Source organism: Leopardus geoffroyi, chromosome B2 (genome assembly GCF_018350155.1).
Source record: "Leopardus geoffroyi isolate Oge1 chromosome B2, O.geoffroyi_Oge1_pat1.0, whole genome shotgun sequence".
Taxonomy (NCBI): domain Eukaryota; kingdom Metazoa; phylum Chordata; class Mammalia; order Carnivora; family Felidae; genus Leopardus; species Leopardus geoffroyi.
The window spans coordinates 134,525,320-134,543,968 of record NC_059332.1 but is presented as its reverse complement, the minus strand read 5'-3'; the positions used below and the strand labels follow the sequence as shown (position 1 = coordinate 134,543,968).

At 44.0% G+C, this 18,649-nt stretch overlaps 1 protein-coding gene across 4 annotated transcripts in view; it reads right to left on the bottom strand.

Moving 5' to 3' along the window:
* Positions 1 to 18,649, bottom strand: part of UST (uronyl 2-sulfotransferase) — a 316,130-nt gene that overhangs the window by 56,953 nt on the left and 240,528 nt on the right. For all 4 annotated transcript variants that reach the window (XM_045499977.1, XM_045499974.1, XM_045499975.1 and 1 more), the window contains exons 6-7: positions 10,677 to 10,774; positions 8,563 to 8,720 (exon numbers count right to left, since the gene is read on the bottom strand). In XM_045499977.1, coding sequence (XP_045355933.1) covers positions 8,563 to 8,720; positions 10,677 to 10,774 — 256 coding nt within the window. The remainder of the gene's footprint in view (positions 1 to 8,562; positions 8,721 to 10,676; positions 10,775 to 18,649) is intronic.

The window sequence follows — 18,649 nt, the reverse complement described above, 5'->3', positions numbered from 1 at the left end:
CGGTTGAGTGTCCGACTTCGGCCCAGGTCACGATCTCGCGGTCCGTGGGTTCGAGCCCCGCATCGGGCTCTGTGCTGACAGCTCGGAGCCCGGAGCCTGTTTCCGATTCTGTGTCTCCCTCTCTCTCTGACCCTCCTCTGTTCATGCTCTGTCTCTCTCTGTCTCAAAAATAAATAAACATTAAAAAAAAATAAAACCCTAAATGTCTAAGTTAATTTAAAGGGATGTTCACATTTATGTTAATTTAAACTATTTACTCAAAAGCTACAATTGAAACAGTTGTATGTATTCAGTTTTAATTTTTAGACACTATTTTAAAGGTCTAACACAACTGTTCCCTTCCACCCCGCACCCCCCGCCATAAAGGTATCAGGTGTTTTCTTTTTCTATGTGGATTACCTTATAGCGGCATATGATACCTTCGTGATCTATGAGGTTTTATGACCTCAAATTCCTTAGTGAACAGACCATAGGTGGAAAAATAGAATCTATGGATGTTATTTTTCAGCTCTCACCTTTAACTGCAATATATACCACGAATGCTTAATACCCCCAACCTCTGAGTTAGTGATTAAACACAAAGATTCTTTAGAAGGTCACAGGTTTACGGTGTTAGTGGCGGCTCTGGGGACAGAAGCTTGAATGTCTGTGGTCACTTAGGTAACTGTGGGCAGGTTGTTCACCATCTTTGAATCTCAGCTTCCTCGTTTTACAATGAGACAAAGACTATTTGTCCTTCTCAACTGGATTCAGAGGATTCAAGAGGACTCAAAGGAGATATTCTGTGTGAAAGTGCTTTATAAACTGTAAATTGCTATGCAAATTATTATTATTTAGAGGCTGTTACTGCTTTTCTGACCCAACTCTATTCAGAGATGACTGAGCTGTAATGAGGAGGTTAGTTGTTGGAACACAAATGAATGCACACACACTCACACACCTCATCCAGTACCAACGTGATTAGTGTCTGAGCCTAGGACATGGCTAGTGAAAAAAACCAAATCTTCATGGAGAACACCGATGGCAGATGAACCAAAAGCAAGAGGAGTACAATTTTATAAATGACAGTTGAGTTCTTCAAACAATGTCATTGGTGTCTGTAAATGGAGAGTCTGAATTCCTCCCAGCCATAGCTTATGTCTCTGTGAGGTCCCAGAATGTTTTTCAGTTTTGTCGTGGCAAAAAGCAATAGGAAGTAGGAAACAGCAGTGGAAATGAGGGATGAAAGACAGCATTTGTTTAATACAGACATCGTAGAGAGATGGATTATTTGTGCAAAACCAGAGTTTATAGTGTATATATTTTTTTGACCCACATAAACTTATTTCATTATAAAACTCCCTTTACCGCTACCCCATTGGCTCTCCTATAATGTAGTTCGGACTACTACAATCAATTGTACTTGGAATATTTTTGATATTTGTGATCCCATTTTTAGTCCTCAAATTGGACATAATTATACATCTGTGTTCAAGCATTATGTAAACTCCGGCCTGCAGATGCAAACTTATTAGGAAACCACAGGCATGTCCTTGAGAAAGTGCAGACACTGCCACCTGCTGGACAAGGTTTGATTTACTCATTTAGCGTTTTGAAGTTAATTTTGCACTTGGGAAACAAACTCAAGGTTTTTCAAGAACTGAATCTTAGGGTCTTACTTGGAATAAAATCCACCAAATCTCTGGACACTCATCCTCTATCTACTAAACAACATGACATATAACAGTCTGAAAAAGTCAACATTCAGCAAAAGTTAATGGTTAATTGCCCCAATCATATCTCAATAGTGGGTTTCATTTGAAGTTAAAATCTTAGGGGTGCCTGGGTAGCTCAGTTGGTTGGGTGCCCGACTTTTGATTTTGGCTCAGTCATGATCCTGGGGTCATGGGATTGAGCCCTGCATTGGGCTACGTGCTGAGTGTGGAGCCTCCTTAGGATTTTCTCTCTTTCTCTCTCTCTCTTCCCCCTCTCTCTACCTCTCCCTTGAATGGTACATGCTCTCTCTCTAAAATAAAATAAGATAAAATAAAAATAAAATAAGATAAAAATAAAGTGGAAATCTTAGCTCCCTGATAATTTTGGCAAGAGTTTGGGTGTAAAAACAAATGATTAAAAAAAATACCCTCAATGACTAGGATGATGTGTGTTTTCAACTTCTGAAGGTGTCACTGTAAGAATACTTCCAATAAACTTATTCCCTATAATTGTTCCAGAAATAGAGTACTAGCCAGAATATAATTGACTCCTCCTAAGTCAAAAAATGCTATTTCCTAAAGGCATACACTTTTAGAGGCCAGCTGTAACTGTCAAAATAAGTCAAGGCTCATCATAGATTCTCTCTCTCTTTTTCCGTGTAGAAGTTACAAAGACAGACTGATGTCCTGTTTCTCACAGACACGGGCCCTGTTTCTCTCCTGTGATGTGGTTTGCACACTAATATTAGCTAATTATTGAACTCTTATCATATGTGAAGCTCTGGGCGAAGGGCTTTATGTGCACTCTGAAGTGGACTGTATTGTTTATGCATCTTATTTTTTTTTTAAGTTTATTTTGAGAGAGAAAGAGGGCAAGTGGGGGAAGCGGGGAGACAGAAAGACAGAGGGAGAGAGAAGATCCCGAGCAGGCTTCATGCCGTCAGCATGGAGCCCGACGCGGGACTCCATCTCACGAATCGTGAGATCGTGATCTGAGCCGAAGTCAAAAATCCGAGGCTTGACTGACTGGGCCACCCAGACACCCCTTGTTTATTTCATTTTATACAGATGGGGAGACTGAGCCTCAGAGGGATTATACCTTCCTGTGTTGACAGTGGAGAAGTAGCAGCTTTACCACCAGGCTGTCTACTCCAGATTCTGTGCTCTAACCATTATGATATCCTATCTTCTCAACAGAAATGCATACGGTACAGAAAGAAAGGGATGGGCATTGTGACCAGAGAGTTTGAGTTGGTCATCTCCATATGGCCAACCACAGGGAACAGCAGATTCTGAACCTAGAACTCTCCATTTAGGATTCTGTCATGTCCTCTAGGTGGCGATAGCTGCCGTAACTAAACTTGGAAATAATGCAATGGGGACTGTCCAAGGACTGCTGTTTTTTTTTTTGGGGGGGGGGGATGTACCCTGAAATTGTGCTAACCAACAAAAGGTGGAACATGTCACCTAAAACATTGTGTTTTAGTATCGTAATAATAATCTTTAGAGATCAGTCACCAAAATTGCACTTACCCTGGGTCATATGGGTAGAACCACGGCAGAAAGAGGATTCGAGTCTCCTGTAACTCCCAACTCAGTGTTCTTTCTTTAAAGAATGGCTGTTCTTTATGATACATAGGCCAGGCTTTAATCACTTAGCATTTGTTTAAACCCAGTTTGGCATTTTTATTGATAGATGGAGGAAAACTTGAATGTTTCCTGTAGCATACCATATTAACTTTTCTCTTCAACATATTTGCTATTATTTTCTATGTAGATGTCCTCAGCTTTTTTTTTTTTCCAACGTTTATTTATTTTTGGGACAGAGAGAGACAGAGCATGAACGGGGGAGGGGCAGAGAGAGAGGGAGACACAGAATCGGAAACAGGCTCCAGGCTCTGAGCCATCAGCCCAGAGCCTGACGCGGGGCTCGAACTCACGGACCGCGAGATTGTGACCTGGCTGAAGTCGGACGCTTAACCGACTGCGCCACCCAGGCGCCCCAAATATCCTCAGCTTTAAATACAACAATGCAAATGAACTCAGAGTACATTACTATACTTCTAATAGGAGGTCTGATTATCATTCATGCATAGTTGAAAAAAATATTTAAATTTGTACTCTGTCATCGCTTATAAAAATACTTACATAAAAATATGTATTTTTTTTTAAAGCGCTCAGTTTATGAATGAACTCTGCAGAGTTAATACATAAGTCATTTGTTTGGAATTACACACTTTGCCTTTGTAATGGTTGGTGGCCAGAGTCTCAAGGCAACCCACAGAAGTGTAGTAAATTCCCTACTGTGGCGCCAATGTTTACATTTGTAATGGGAAAAAGTTGAAAATGAATACAAATGTAATGCTAGTAATGGAAAGTATTTAAAATACAAGCGAAAAGAATTGGACACAGGAGCTTTCGAGCCTCCAAGCGGAAGAAAGATAATGGGGATTAATGTTAGGTCATGAAGTTCCAACGCCTGGATGCTAGGTGGCGCTATTGAATCATAACAGCTCGGTCATTTGCCAAGTCAAGGGACATTCATTTAAGGGCTGTTCCTATCACAGATATTGACATATTCTCTGCCTTTAATTAATTTGCTTATTTGTTTTGGCTCCTAACACCACTGTGATTTGAGCTCCTAAAGAAATTATGACTAAGAAACATATTGGCGGCTCACAGCATGTCAGTTTGTAAGAGTTAAGGAGAAAAAGTATCCATAAGCACATTAATACTCATGGCTCAGAAACATATTGCGTTCTGCCTTTTACTTCCACATTTTGGTGGGTGACTATGGATCAACTTCTCAACTTCTCTAGGCTGGCTCCAGTTTCTCACTCTGAAAAGGTTAAGTAATGAGCAAATATAATCCAGATTAATCAATAAAAAAAGAAATCAGACTGTGTAGGTCGAACAAGTGAGTTTGGCTGTTCTTACCCAACACATCTGTTTGGGACCCAGTTCTGTCTAATTCTAACTCAAAGCAAGGTTGAGTGGAGTTTACTGAGTGGTAAACTTCAGGGTACTTCCCTGGACATCCGCAAGTGACCCCTGGTTGGCAAGAAATATCTGAAGAAAAATTCTAGAAAATTCTAGAAATTTCAGAAATATCTGAAGAAAAATTCTAGAAAATTCAAGAAAATTCTCTTGGTTATTCATATGCTAAAACTCATTGTTATTTTCCTCTTGAGTACTTATTATTATACATTTCTTCTGAGATATGCTAAAGGGGTCTCCGCGGAACACATTAATAAAAAAAATTAATAATTAATAAAAACACATTAATAAAAAAATAACTTTTTAAGAAAAAATTCTAAAAATTAAGTTCCTCAAATACTTTTGGGAGGAGACAAATTCACTTGTCAGCATACCCTCCTATAAGAAATGCATGAGGTGGAGGCTAACAGTCGAGCTATTACGTAGGAAAGTTACGAACTTCCCTACATGGTTGGCTAGTCAAACAAGCAGTACTATTTGCAAGGAATTAAGAGGTATCATTCCTGTCTTGAATAAGTGACAACCCATTTGACTAACAGACGTTAACTATTTTTACGAGCTCCCCAGACAGTCATTGCTATAAGTGCTTTTTCTTCAGTAATGAGACTGGTCTAAATATTTTTTGGATTGCTGTAGGGGGATTACTAAAAATCAGCACACACCTACAGTTTAAAAATAACAAGACAAGCGTCAAAGAAAAATGGCCAGTGGAGGGTCTGCATCTCACTCGGGCTCTATGGTCAGTTCATCTACAATGATCCTAGGGTCACTAGATCCCGCAGTGTCTTCAATTTTAGTGTTTCTTCCTTCCGTTCTCTAGGCTACTCAGTTATAAAATTCTTTAAAAAGGGCAAAAGCAATGACTTTGGTGTGCCATAATCCGAGAATTTAGACTAAAAATGGGCTGACGAGGCAGCTCTGGTATGAGATCGCTAAAGTGACTTGAGGTCACTCTTTCCTTTAACCTGGGTGACACCAATGCGCTGAGCACAAGAAAACAGTGCAGGTGCTTAGTCTTTGCAGAGGCTAAAATATAGTGAGAAGCTGGCCAGGAGTGGATGTTCATCTCCTGTCCCCTGCCCCAGGGGATGTGGGACCCCTTGAGACACAGCAGTTGTGGGGCTGCTTGGCTGTCAATGTCACCACACAACAATCTCTCCAGAAGATGCTCGAGAGACCAGAGAACGTGGTGGAAAGTTCTGAGCAATCACTCAAGGGTTCAGTTTGTTATATGCATGTCGTGTGGCAGCTGACAGCGTCACACTGGGGTGGTTTTCAAAATATGTGGCAACCAATTCCACTCAGGACCTGAATTCACAACACTTGCTGAGTGTAGCACTGGGCCAGAGTCCTGAAGACTCGCTCTATGCCTGTGAATTACCTCTTTTGTTACCTCACTGTTGGATGAGGGGGTGTGGCAAGGGCAGACAGGGCGGCCAAGTGTGGGCACTGAGGGCAGTATAGGCATATTTCACTATTTTAACCACTAATACGCTGGACTGTGTGAACCGGCCATGTGTTGGTCCCGGCCTTAGAGAAACCTTTCATCCCACCACACAGGAGTATCGGACCCCCCTTACCCTCTCTAAGGCGGCAAGCCTCAGATTATTTAATATACTCCTAGGCCTAACTCAAAAGGATAAAAATCTTTGTAAGGTCGAAAGACTGCGGCTGAGGCCACAAGAGCTAATAGTAACTCAATTTTCAGAAATATGTTCTAAACGTGCTTCTGGATCATGGGACAAAGGCCCAGTTTCTGAGAAGTCACGCATCTAAATGGAGATGATAGTGAGGAAGTCAAGAGGATATCTTCTGACAACAGCACATAAGTGGGCTCTTGGGGCTGGGGTTTTTATTTGTGGTTTATTTGTATTTAAGAAGAACAAAGATAAAATGCCTGACTTATCGGGCCCACGATACTATTCCAGATCCAAGGACGGATGGCGTGTGTGATGTAGACTTGCCGAAACCCTTCTCAAAGGCTGGGACGAGAGTGTGTTCATTTTTTTGACAACTCTGTGTCTCCAGGGTTTCGTTCATTTTTTTAAAAACTATTTGGGGCGCCTGGGTGGCGCAGTCGGTTAAGCGTCCGACTTCAGCCAGGTCACGATCTCGCGGTCCGTGAGTTCGAGCCCCGCGTCAGGCTCTGGGCCGATGGCTCAGAGCCTGGAGCCTGTTTCCGATTCTGTGTCTCCCTCTCTCTCTGACCCTCCCCTGTTCATGCTCTGTCTCTCTCTGTCCCAAAAATAAATAAATGTTGAAAAAAAAATTTTTAAAAACTATTTTTATGATTTTTTATTTTTGAGAGAGAGAGAGCATGAGTGAGGGAGAGGGGCAGAGAGAGAGAGAGAGAGAGAGAGAGAGAGAGAGAGAGAGAGAGAATCTAAGCAGGGTCTATGTGCAGCGTGGAGCCCAAGGCAGGACTTGATCCCTCGAGCCTGGGATCACGACCTGAGCCAAAACCAAGAGTCAGATGTTCAACCGACTGAGCCACCCAGGCGCCCCTCGTTCACCTGTTATCTCGTACTATGTATCACACACACAAGTGCACACACGCATTCGTGCACACACGCACTCATGCACACACGCACTCATGCACACACGCATGCTACACAAACAGATAAAGCCAAGGAGTGGAAGTAACGAATAACCTAAACTTTTTCTGCGAAAAAGTCTAACTTAGGGTCAGACCTCACCTTGCACAAAGACCCGAGTTTCTGTTATCTTACAGAGCTAAAAATTGGTCACAGCATGGCTCTTCAAATTCTTTAAATTGCCCACTGTTGAAAGGGCAGAGGAAGGCCTACTTTCAAAAAGTGACTAGGGTCGATGATGCTTCCAGCCATTCAAACTGCATTTCCTGTTGAGGAGACAGACCTGCAGGGCTCGCGTGAAGGTTCCTGGTCATGTGCACGTCAGAATTTACCTCGGAGGGAGAGAGCTGAGACCAGGACAGCACCCACCCGCCAGCTATCTTCCTCGTGCAAACCCCTGGCGGTGGCAGGGGCCACCTGATGTAACAGGGCCCCTCTGGGCAAAAACCAGTTCACATGGGCATCGGCACCTGCTCCTGGTGCAGGTGGGGTGCGAGGTCCCTGCCTGGTGGTGAACGGGAGGCACCAGGGCTGCGTTTGGGGAACCTTTCATCTGTTTGGGGAACCTCATTTCTACACAGCAGAAGGCTGTCTCCCATTTCAGGATGATGAAACAACAACCAGAGGAGTGAATAAGTATGCAAGGCTTGCAGGGCAGCAGTAGATTAAGGAGAATGGGAGAGAAACAACGTTGTTTGCCGTTCTCTCCGGATACAACAATAATGAGAAAAATAAATGATGGATTTCTGAAAGTAATTATCTTTACAGTGATACCACAGGCACCCTCTGCACTTGTTTTCTGCCGCATTCCATTTCTCGCTTCTATTTGGAAACCACGCCATTCGTGAGAATAAAATCGTAATTGCGTTTTCAATTTGCTTCTGTGTCTATTCTATTGCCAGAATTGGAAATGCCAGGGTGCTTTGTCAGATGGAAGTAGGGCCCAGATACAGGATCAACTGATGGTTCCTTCACACCCACCTCCATCAGTGGACTCTGGCAACAGCCCTGGACCAAGGTCAATGCCAATGCTGCCAGTTTCACTTTCCAAAGGGAGAAATGGAGCCAGCAGGCCTTTCGCACGTGGCAAGTTTAGGTCTGGACCCGAAGCTCCCAGTTTTGGCATCTATATCTGGAGGTTTCTAAGCTTCCTTTGAAGGCCAGGGCAACTTCTCGTCATTAACAGGAGAGAAGGTTCCACTCCTTTTATAGCCTGAGTCCTGTTCAAGGTGAGTAACCCCCCAAAACACCAAAGAGCTTGCTACAGAAGGAATTACCTGGGTCTTTGTAGATACTGAGCACACCCTTGAAGTAATGAGGTAAAAATCTTTCCAGTAAAAGCAGCACATCTTCCAACTCTTCAAGAATCCCCACAAGCAGGAAGTTTTCATTCACGTTCAGTTTTGCTCTTTCAAGGGCCCACTCACCAGGCTCCCTTCGTGGATACAAAAATGATTTCAAATCAAAGATTCATTTTCAAAATGCAGGAACAACATGCTGAGAATGTATCTCTTCAACCCATCCCCCACCATTTGTTTGAGCCCCAATCCCACCTCCTTAAGGATCAGCCATAATATGGCTGCCGCTGGGAGCCTTCCAGCTGCCATTTGCTTTCCTACCTCTTACCGCTACCATGTTTACCTGTGTGTGGTGCCTCGCCCCCTGAGGCCCTGGTCAAAATATTTTTGGGAAGAATACACACACAGGCAATTAGGTCCTATAAATACTGATCAAAGGGTTGATCAGAATGGCTTTTTAATAGAAGGACCAAACCAATAAAGCTAGAAGATATGAAATCTGAAACTTACTGATACAGTAGTTCTATAGAAATCAAAATCAGTTTTAGGTCATCCCTGCTAACCATCTTATTCTTTTAAAGAGTTTAAAGACAAGCTTTTATGTTTTTTGTTTTGTTTTACAGAAGGAAAATGGCCTCATCTCATCTGCAAGGCAGATCTCTGAGCCAAGTGCATTTCTGTGAGGGGGAAAGGATGGGAGTCATGGGAGCTGGGCTCCAGGCATGGCTGGCATTTCCCATCCGAGGGAATTTGGGCAAGCCAGGATTCTCTTTTGAAAAACTGTAATAATAAACCTAACCCAGCTCAAATAATTGAGGGAACAAGGGGACATTTTGAAAGAGTTTTGAAAATCATCGTTTGTGTACCAGGATAAGGCATCATGAGTGCTCTCCCCAGGATTAGGAAATATATAATTAAAAAAAAAAAAAAACACTTGAGGGAGTTAGGATCATGTTTCTTGGAATAAATATCTTCACTGTGACAGAAAGTGAGTCATCTGGCCCCAAATCTTCCCAGCGTCTGAAGCACTGACCGTGAACCAGGAGGCACTTATACAGGGGTGAGGATTGGAGTGGGGAGGCCTCCTGAACTCAGGAAGTTTATGATAAAGCAGAAAGCTGATGCTTCTAGTTCCAGATTTCAGACCGTAAACAGAGTCCCATGTTACAGGAAACTCAGCAAAGCGGCAACAGCAACAACACACATAATAATTAAGCAGTAATCACTGAGCAGGCCAGAAGTACAACGGATGAGTTGTACTTCAGAAACAGTTTCTTCTCTCGATCTTTTCAGGAACACACTGACCTTCTAGTCAGTGTTCCCTTTGCAGGAAAACGTCACTTCGGCTTTATTTTCCATCACGTGAAGATCATATTCATTGCTACTATCATTTTTTTTTTCTCCAGGCTACACGTTTGTCTAGTACAATGAACTTAAACTGTAGCGAGACGAGGCTCACGAGAATCATCTGTGCCCCCACCTCAGGCACTGTGATTAGGTGGGGATTTCTAGCAAGTGCTCTGGGGACGCCGATGCAGGAGGTGGGCAGACCACACTCTGAGAGCCTTACCATCTGAGTGAGTCACTTTCTAAAGAAGGTCTTGCATCCAAGTAAGGCTGAGGGGCTGAGGACTAGGAAGCCCATTCCTCTTTTTCTACAAGATGTGTCTCCTGAGAGAGACACTGTCAGATTTTGGGGTGTGAGCGCCCAGTGTTTCAGACCCAATTAGACAGGGCACGTAGGCAAGGACGGGTGCCGATGAAATACAGGCGCTATGGGGGAGCAGTGGGGTGATGTCCGCTGGTCTTTACTATCTCATGGGCTGAGCAGGGACAGCTATGAGTTAAGAATAAAAAAAGGGTCTGGTTGGCATTTCAGTTACACATCTTTACGGGCGGGTCCCAAGGCCTCTGTCAGACCCTGATCCGTTCATTTCTTCCTACATAAGACATTCAGAGTCTCCAAAGCAATCTTTGGAGATTAATAGTAAACATAAACTGAGTTCCAGAAGGCTGAGGGAGTAGGCATACAAGAGATTCCCCACGCAGTGCCCCCGGGTGGCTTTCCTACCGTTGTCCTTTTTAGTCTTTACCTGCATCTGGGATGCTGTCCACAAAAATATGGAATGATGTAAAATAATCTGGGGTTGGAACACTCAGGATAGTTTTCAAGAATACACTCATTGATATCCTGGAAGAGAAAACACAGCAGTGAGATGTCTCGCAGTCCCTGCAGTGCTTTGTCAAATGCCGTACAGGGTGAGTAAAGTTGATACTTCAGGTCACGCGGGCAAGCCGTGGGGAGATACAGAGAATTCACAGATCTCATGAGAAATCTTTCTCGTCGTCATTTTGCCTCCTGTTCCACTGGCCAGGTGCGCATGCGGTCCGAGCATTTCCGAGGTTGCTTGCTCTGTTGACTAAATTGCATTTCTGCATTTCCCCTGTGGCCTGCAGTCTTTAGCTACATGACGAGCATCTTGACAGAACTATTACCCAGGGTACCCACTACCTACCGTAACCCAGACGTTACCAGTCAACCAGTATACAGTTGGCACTTAATAAATATTTGTTGAGTGCATGCAGTGTGGCTTCCTTCTTAATTCATTCTGACTTAATTGGAGATCCCCGTAGAGCCAGCCCTACAGAAATGTATTTCCCCGGGTATCTGTACATCCATCAAATAATGACTGAGTACCTACAGAAGTCACATAAAGGATTTTTAGAGTTTGGATGTAAAATAATTTCTTTCTTTTTTTTTTTTTTTAATTTTTTTTTTTCAGCGTTTATTTATTTTTGGGACAGAGAGAGACAGAGCATGAACGGGGGAGGGGCAGAGAGAGAGGGAGACACAGAATCAGAAACAGGCTCCAGGCTCTGAGCCATCAGCCCAGAGCCTGACGCGGGGCTCGAACTCCCGGACTGCGAGATCGTGACCTGGCTGAAGTCGGACGCTTAACCGACTGCGCCACCCAGGCGCCCCAAGATGTAAAATAATTTCTAAGGTCATATTAGGTTACAGAGTGACACGATGTTTGTATACGTTTTCTCACTTTCGAAGGCAACATCTGATTTCTAGATTTTCTATTTCTCTTCTGTGAGGTTGCACATCATGTCTCTGTCGGTGGGTAAACAGAAAGGCTAAAAGTCAACTTTTATAAGGTAGATTCATTGGCTGCCCTAGAAAAGACATGCCTGGTTCTTAAGTATTTCTAAGGAGAAACAATAATCCAATTTACAACTAAACCAAACAGCTACGGGATGTTTTTCCAGAGAATACTGGCAAGGTAGATCAAGAGTGGATGTAACTCAGAAACACGGTCACATTGTTGATGAAATTTGAGTCAGTTGAAGCCACTGTATCTGATATGACTGGGGTAGGTGATTAGATATTAATTTTTTTTTTTTTTTTAGTTCAAGTTGGGAATCAGAAAAATGTACCACAAACTCTTTTTTTAACAACACTTTCTTTCCCCCTATACCTCTTTGGTTTATATACCAATTAAATAAATTGCACATTTACAGTAACAACTGGAATAAACAGATTCAGCCACAAACACTTTAGCTGAGGACTGGAGTCTACTGTGGGAAGCAGGGGTATACAACTCTCAGAGAGGAATAAACTAGAAGCAAATGGAGTTCATCAGTCCATCCAGCCACGTGTTAAGCGAAGGGTGATGAAGAGTACTTTATTGTGTATGAAAATCCAGTAAAAATGCATGATGTTAGACCCAAAATACCTTTCTAAGAAGAATTGGACACAGAGGGGTATACAGATCTTCCTCAACTTGTGGTGCAATTACATCCTAACAGCCCTTTGGAAGTTGAAATAAGTTTAAAATGCATTGACTACATCTAACCTACCGAACATCCCAGGTTAGCCTAGCCTCGCCTACCTTAAACGTGCTCAGAACACTGACCTTAGCCTGGGCAAAGTCATCTAACACAAAGCTTATTTTATAATAAAGTGCTGAATATCTCATGTAATTTATTGACTGCTGTACTGAAAGTGAAAAACTGAATGGCTGTTGGGTGCAGAATGGTTGGAGGTGCACAGGTTGTGAGCCCTCCTGATCGCGTGGCTGACCGGGGGCGGGGGGTGGGGTGGGGGTGGTGGCAGTGGCTGTTCACTCCTGTCCAGCATCCTGAGAGGCTGGTCCTGGTCCAGGAAGAGACCCAGATTCAAAATTCCAAGTACAGTGTTTACTGAATGCAGATCACTTCTACACCATCCTTAAAGTTGAAAAAAATGTAAGTTGAACCATCTAAAGTTGAGGACCATCTATGTAGGGATAGTCATTGCTACAAGATTATTACAACAAAATATGGCAGGATTTAAATGTTCGTTAATGGGGGATTGATTCCCTGAGAAGTTACGGTGCATTCCTACAGGGAAATATGGGGCAGCTGGCAAGGACAAGGGGAATCTACACGTACTGTTCTGAAAAGTGTCTGTGATAAATTTTCACATGAAAAAAAAGCCAATTACAGGACAATATGCAGATGTAGGACAATATGAAGATAAACACGTATGTTTACATAAACACAAACATATCTAGAAGAATAAGTACCAAACTGTTAAAAGTGGTTCTTTCTGGCAATAGATGTAAAAGATGGGAATACGTTGGTTGAACTTGAACTTTATCCTTTTCTGAAATGTTATTTTCAATATAAATGTTGTATATAAAGTATCTTAAGTAAAACATTATTTTACATAAATGCTACTTCTATTCTATGTATTTTACTTTTATCATCAGAAAAAGGAGATTTGCACATTGTAAAACAAATCAAAGCTTGTGGGAGGATGAGTGGGCTTTGCCCTAAGGATGCTCTGACCTCCCTTCCTCCCTTACAGTCCGGGGGACCCCTGGCAGGTGGCATCCCCCAGGGACCTGAGCCTTAGGTCAGAAGGACCCAGTAATTGGGCTGCTGTCTGAAGGAGGGAGCCAGGAGCTGGCTGCGGAGCAGAGCACAGGAGATCCCCGGCCAGGGCAGGGATGATCAGAGGTGGAGACTTCACACCAAAGGGCTGAGTAGGTTGGTGGTGGTTTAGGGGGTGTCGAGAGATGTGTCTCATACACTGTCACTGCCCGCCACCCAGAGACCCGTCTTAATAGGAGGGGCAGGCGACAGAGCCTGCCAAAGCCGCCCAGAGAGTCCACAGCATCCATGCTTCTCCAGAGCTCACTTTACAGTTTCCTTTGAATGAGAGCTGTGTCATTATTTGTTTAGGTGGGAAGTCCATGAGAGCACACACTGTCTGCTCACTGTGTCTCCAGCACTTAGCGCCCTGCCTGGAAAAAGCAGGCGTGCAATAAATACTCAGCAAATAGATGAACAAATGGCAGAAGGAACAAGCCTCGACACACAGCCGTGATGCTGTCCCCGGTGACCCTGGCCTGGAGCTTAACGGGATCGGACGGAAGACGTCAGCATCGGCTGGTGGGGGCGGGAGCAGGGAGGGCTGAGGAGGTGCAGGGGCCTGTGAAGGTCATTTCCCTATTGGAATCCACAAATAACCCTACAAGGTCAATTTATGGGAAGACATAAATTCCGAGTTTAAGAAGTGCCGTTAGCAATTTTTCTTTTCTTAGATCAAGGCAGGTCCCAGGGGATTTTAGAGTTCCATTTGAGCCCATTAGAGGTTGATGAATGGTGTTGACCACAACCATCCTATGGAAATGCTATGGGAGGACATAAATAAAAGATGACTCAGGTGTAAGGTCAAAAGAGAGCAGAAAATGAGCTGTGAAGACCCACACATTTAGCTGCCTGCGGCTTAGCCACAGTGACGAGGGACACTTTACCACAGCTCAAGGACGAGGGGGCCTCAGGAAACTGCTCCTGGCCACTCACACAGTTCACTCTTCCTGGACCTGAGACCCTCCGTGAGTGGCCTTTGGTGTCCAGGGAAACTGAAGGGGACAAGTGTCAACACAGCTGCTCATACAATTTCCTGCGACAGGTGTGACTGATTCCCCAGGACCATTGGGTTTCTCCCCGTGTTAATGGTGTTATCGTTGGTGTTCAGGCTTCTGCCAGCCTGTGTTGTTTGACAGTTGTTTTTATTTTTATTTTATTACTTTTTTATGGTCACCCTTTTATACAGGAGTTGTGTGTGTGTGTGTGTGTATACACATACATATATGTATATATATGTATATATACACATACGTATATGTATATATATGTGTATACACACACATATATACATATATATGTGTATACACACACAATTATTTCAGGATAAGGTTGCTTTAAATAGCTTTCATCTTTATTGAAGCTTGACAGCTTTGCTCTAAGATGGTCATCATGGTGATGACGTTAGCTAAGCGGGTCAGCACTTGCCCTGATTTGTTCATCCGGTGCCTGGATGCTGGCAGATACCACGGGCTCCCACAGCGCCCTCCTCTGCTCACGTCTTGCCCTCTTTTTTTTTTTAACGTTTATTTATTTTTGAGACAGAGAGAGACAGAGCATGAACGGGGGAGGGGCAGAGAGAGAGGGAGACACAGAATCGGAAGCAGGCTCCAGGCTCTGAGCCATCAGCCCAGAGCCTGACACGGGGCTCGAACTCACGGACCGTGAGATCGTGACCTGAGCTGAAGTCGGAGGCTTAACCGACTGAGCCACCCAGGCGCCCCTCGTCTTGCCCTCTTTTAAGATTGGGTCTGAACATAAGTCCCTACTCTGCCCATATTCTCACATTATTAGGGAAATAAGACATTATAAGTGAACATCCCAGATAACTACGAGAATCCTTTTTGTGGTCAAAACTACCAAAAAAAATTAGACCAATTTTGGTGAAACTTACTCTAAACTGTACTATTTGAAAAAACATATGCTTATACCATCTAGGGATTTGTGTGTGTGTGTGTGGGGGGGGGTGGTGTTACAGGGAAACCATCTTTTATTGATTTCCTCCTGTAACCTTTCGCAGGACGGATTGTGATGAACAACACTCACCTTCTCAGTGCCAATGGGGCCCCTTTGACAGGAAAGGCCAGTCACGACATCCAGACCCCAGAGTTATTCCTGATCTCTCTCTCTACACCCGGCTCCGCATCCACTCAATTGCCCAGCCCTGCACCAGTTCCCTAATCTGCACTCTTCTACCCATTACAACCTATGGCCCCCGTTCTGTGCTTCTCCAGTTAGAATCTCTTCTTCCCCTGCCCTCCCCCACATGCATTCTCCGCATGGCTGTCCCAGCAACCGAGTGCATTGATCCATGCCACTCCCCTGTTCAAAAACTTTCAATGGCTCTTATTGACAACGCAGTTAGGGCACCTGGTAAAAATGCTAATTCCCTGGCCCTACCAGCAGCATGTTTGACACAATGGGTTTGTCTGGGATCGGGCTAGGAATCTGTACTTTAGAGAACCTCTGATGATTTTGAGAAGAGGTCACTCTTCATGAGCTGCCAACACCATGCCATTAGCGAATTCCACGCCTTCGTTCACCCATCTTCCTTTGCCTGGAATCTCTTTCTCCCTCGTCCGCTGGTCCCAACAGCAGGCCCATGTTTTGCAGCCGTTGCTGGCAGGGTGAGTATTAGCACACTAGAGTCCACCTAGGGTTGTCACTCAGGTCAAGGGAATGAAGGTGGCCTTGACCATGGCTCGTTTCCATCCCGGCTCTTCACTACCAGCCGAATTGGGTAGGTGGGGTCCCTGGGACAAGCCTATGGGGTCATCCAGCACAGCACGTCCTCCTCACCGTTGGCTAGAGCCCCAAAAGTCCCCACAGCTGGGTCTGCTCCCACCACGCCCTGCTGGTGGCCAGAGATCCACTCTAAGTAGAAGGACTCTGTAACAATGCCCACAGAGGGATTCCCATCTGGATGGAGTGCCATTTGGTGTCCCAAAGTGAGGTTCTCCCCTCCCCCTTGCAGGGGCTCTTGCCTGTATTACCACTTGTGCCCTCCGTACTTGGGCTTGCTTTTGGGCCACACTTGGGCATGCCCACCCACACTCCCCTGCCCTGCTTCCTTCTTCCTCGCCCCGAACGGCCATGCTCCTGCAGGCCTCATGCCTGCTTCCAACCAAGACAGAAAGTTGCCTGTTTATTTCTGTGCAGAGAGAGGACTTAAATGCTTCCTCTCCTGGTTGTAGTTTTGGAAAGAGTGGAAGGATTGAAATCCCAGGTGGAGTTAATCTTATCACAAAGGGTGAATTTAGAGACAATTCATCTTTTATTTATTCTTTTATAAGGCAGCACCTTGTCTAAAAACTACTGAATTGAAAAAGACTTTTTGGTGTTCTTATATAGTTCCTTGCCGATGACACTGGCTTTGTCTGTATGGTCTCAGAGGTTAGAAGAAAGAATTTCTGATGCTTTTAGCAGCAGAAACCTTGAGAGGCCACAGGCAAAGCTGCCCAAATGAGGTAAAGGAAATTTGGGTTTCGGCCTCAGCCTGGCGATTAGTAAGTTGGGTGTCTTTAGATAGATCATGCTGTCTTGAGCCTCAGTTTCCCCACGTGCATAACTTGGGGCTGAGCCATATAATCTCAGTCCATGAAACCATATTAATGGCCCTGGTGCCTCAAATTAACTAACTTTTAAGAATAGTGTTGTAATCTGAAGATCTAGAAAAAGTGGTAACTTTTTTTATTCCAAAATTTATGCATTTATAAAAGGCTTTCACTCAGCATTTACCATATAAACGTCTCACCTTCAGGGAAGGCAGAGGGGGGAAAGGACCAAGGCTGGTACCAAAGACACCTCAGTTCACATCTAGGCTGTACCAATTAGTAATTGTGGAGTCTAGCAAATGTCTACTACTTAGAGGCTCAATGTGCTCATCTGTAAAATGGGGATGATAATACCTGTATTATTCTTTCCTTAGATTAGAAATCACGTACGCAAATTATTTTTCTTGCCACCCAACTTTTTCGACTATCCCATCTTCATCACATTGGTAGCATCTCAATTCCTCTTTCCCTTAGCTTATATTTAACATGACTGGTGATTGCAATAGTTTTAAAAACAGAGACATCAGCTAACTCACGGAGAAAACACAGAGGGGAAAAAAAAAACCAAGGAAATATGAAACGTGCTATTTGTGGCAAGCCAAAATAACAACACAATTTGATGGAAAAACAAAACAGTATTATGCAATTACTTCTCATGACATCTCCTCTTACTCCGTACATGAAACAATGTAATAATACCATGCCCAAGAAAAGCGCTTTTTCCGTGTGGATTAAAACCAAACTGGGAGCCAGTCTTGACACTTTAAGCACACAGATATCAGGAAGAAGTTGAAGGGTGAAGTAAAAGACACAACAAAGGACACCTTCCTGTGCTGGATGTGGCTTCCAACATGGCCACGTTGGAAGTGGGACAGAGAAAAATGACTGAGTGTCAGTCACCGTGGAAGCACTCCCTGAATCCTTGACCTGTGGACAGACCATGGTAATCAGATCACGCACCTAATGGTTTAGTCAATTTAGAGAAATGGAAAGGATGTGGTCCTTTATTTTTATTTTATTTTATAGCTAACTTTTATTATACCCTACATTCTTCCCTGTAAGCCTTTTTAAGCCTTATCAAGAAATTTGAACCAGAACCAGAAGAGTCAAGGAAGACTTTTTAGTGAGGCTTAATGGAGTTGGACGTGGCAGATGGCCAGACACCAATGTTCTCTCGTTCTGTGCTCATGCCAGGCATGAATTAGTGATGACACGCTCTTTCTAGTAGTGATGGGAAGTACCGTCAGAATCCCTCTCAACAGAGTCCACCTCCCAGGATCAAGCAGAGTAGCACTTTGCTCCCCCTGTTACCAGCACGGCATGTGACGTCGGATGGATAACACCCATGGTGTTTTGGTGGCTTTGTGGCCCTGTACCCCACTTCTCAGTCTGTCACTGTGTATCTGATTGCAGGATGGCAGACAAAGGATTGTGGGTGAGTATAAGTCTGCATTTATTTTAGCCAATAACCATATTCACTGGGGGCTCTAGTCCAGTGGAGCTCCTGAAACTGAAACAATTACAGACATAAGAGATAAAACATTTTTTGAAGTCCTCCATTTGGACTGCAAGCGCATGAATTTCAGGTTTCT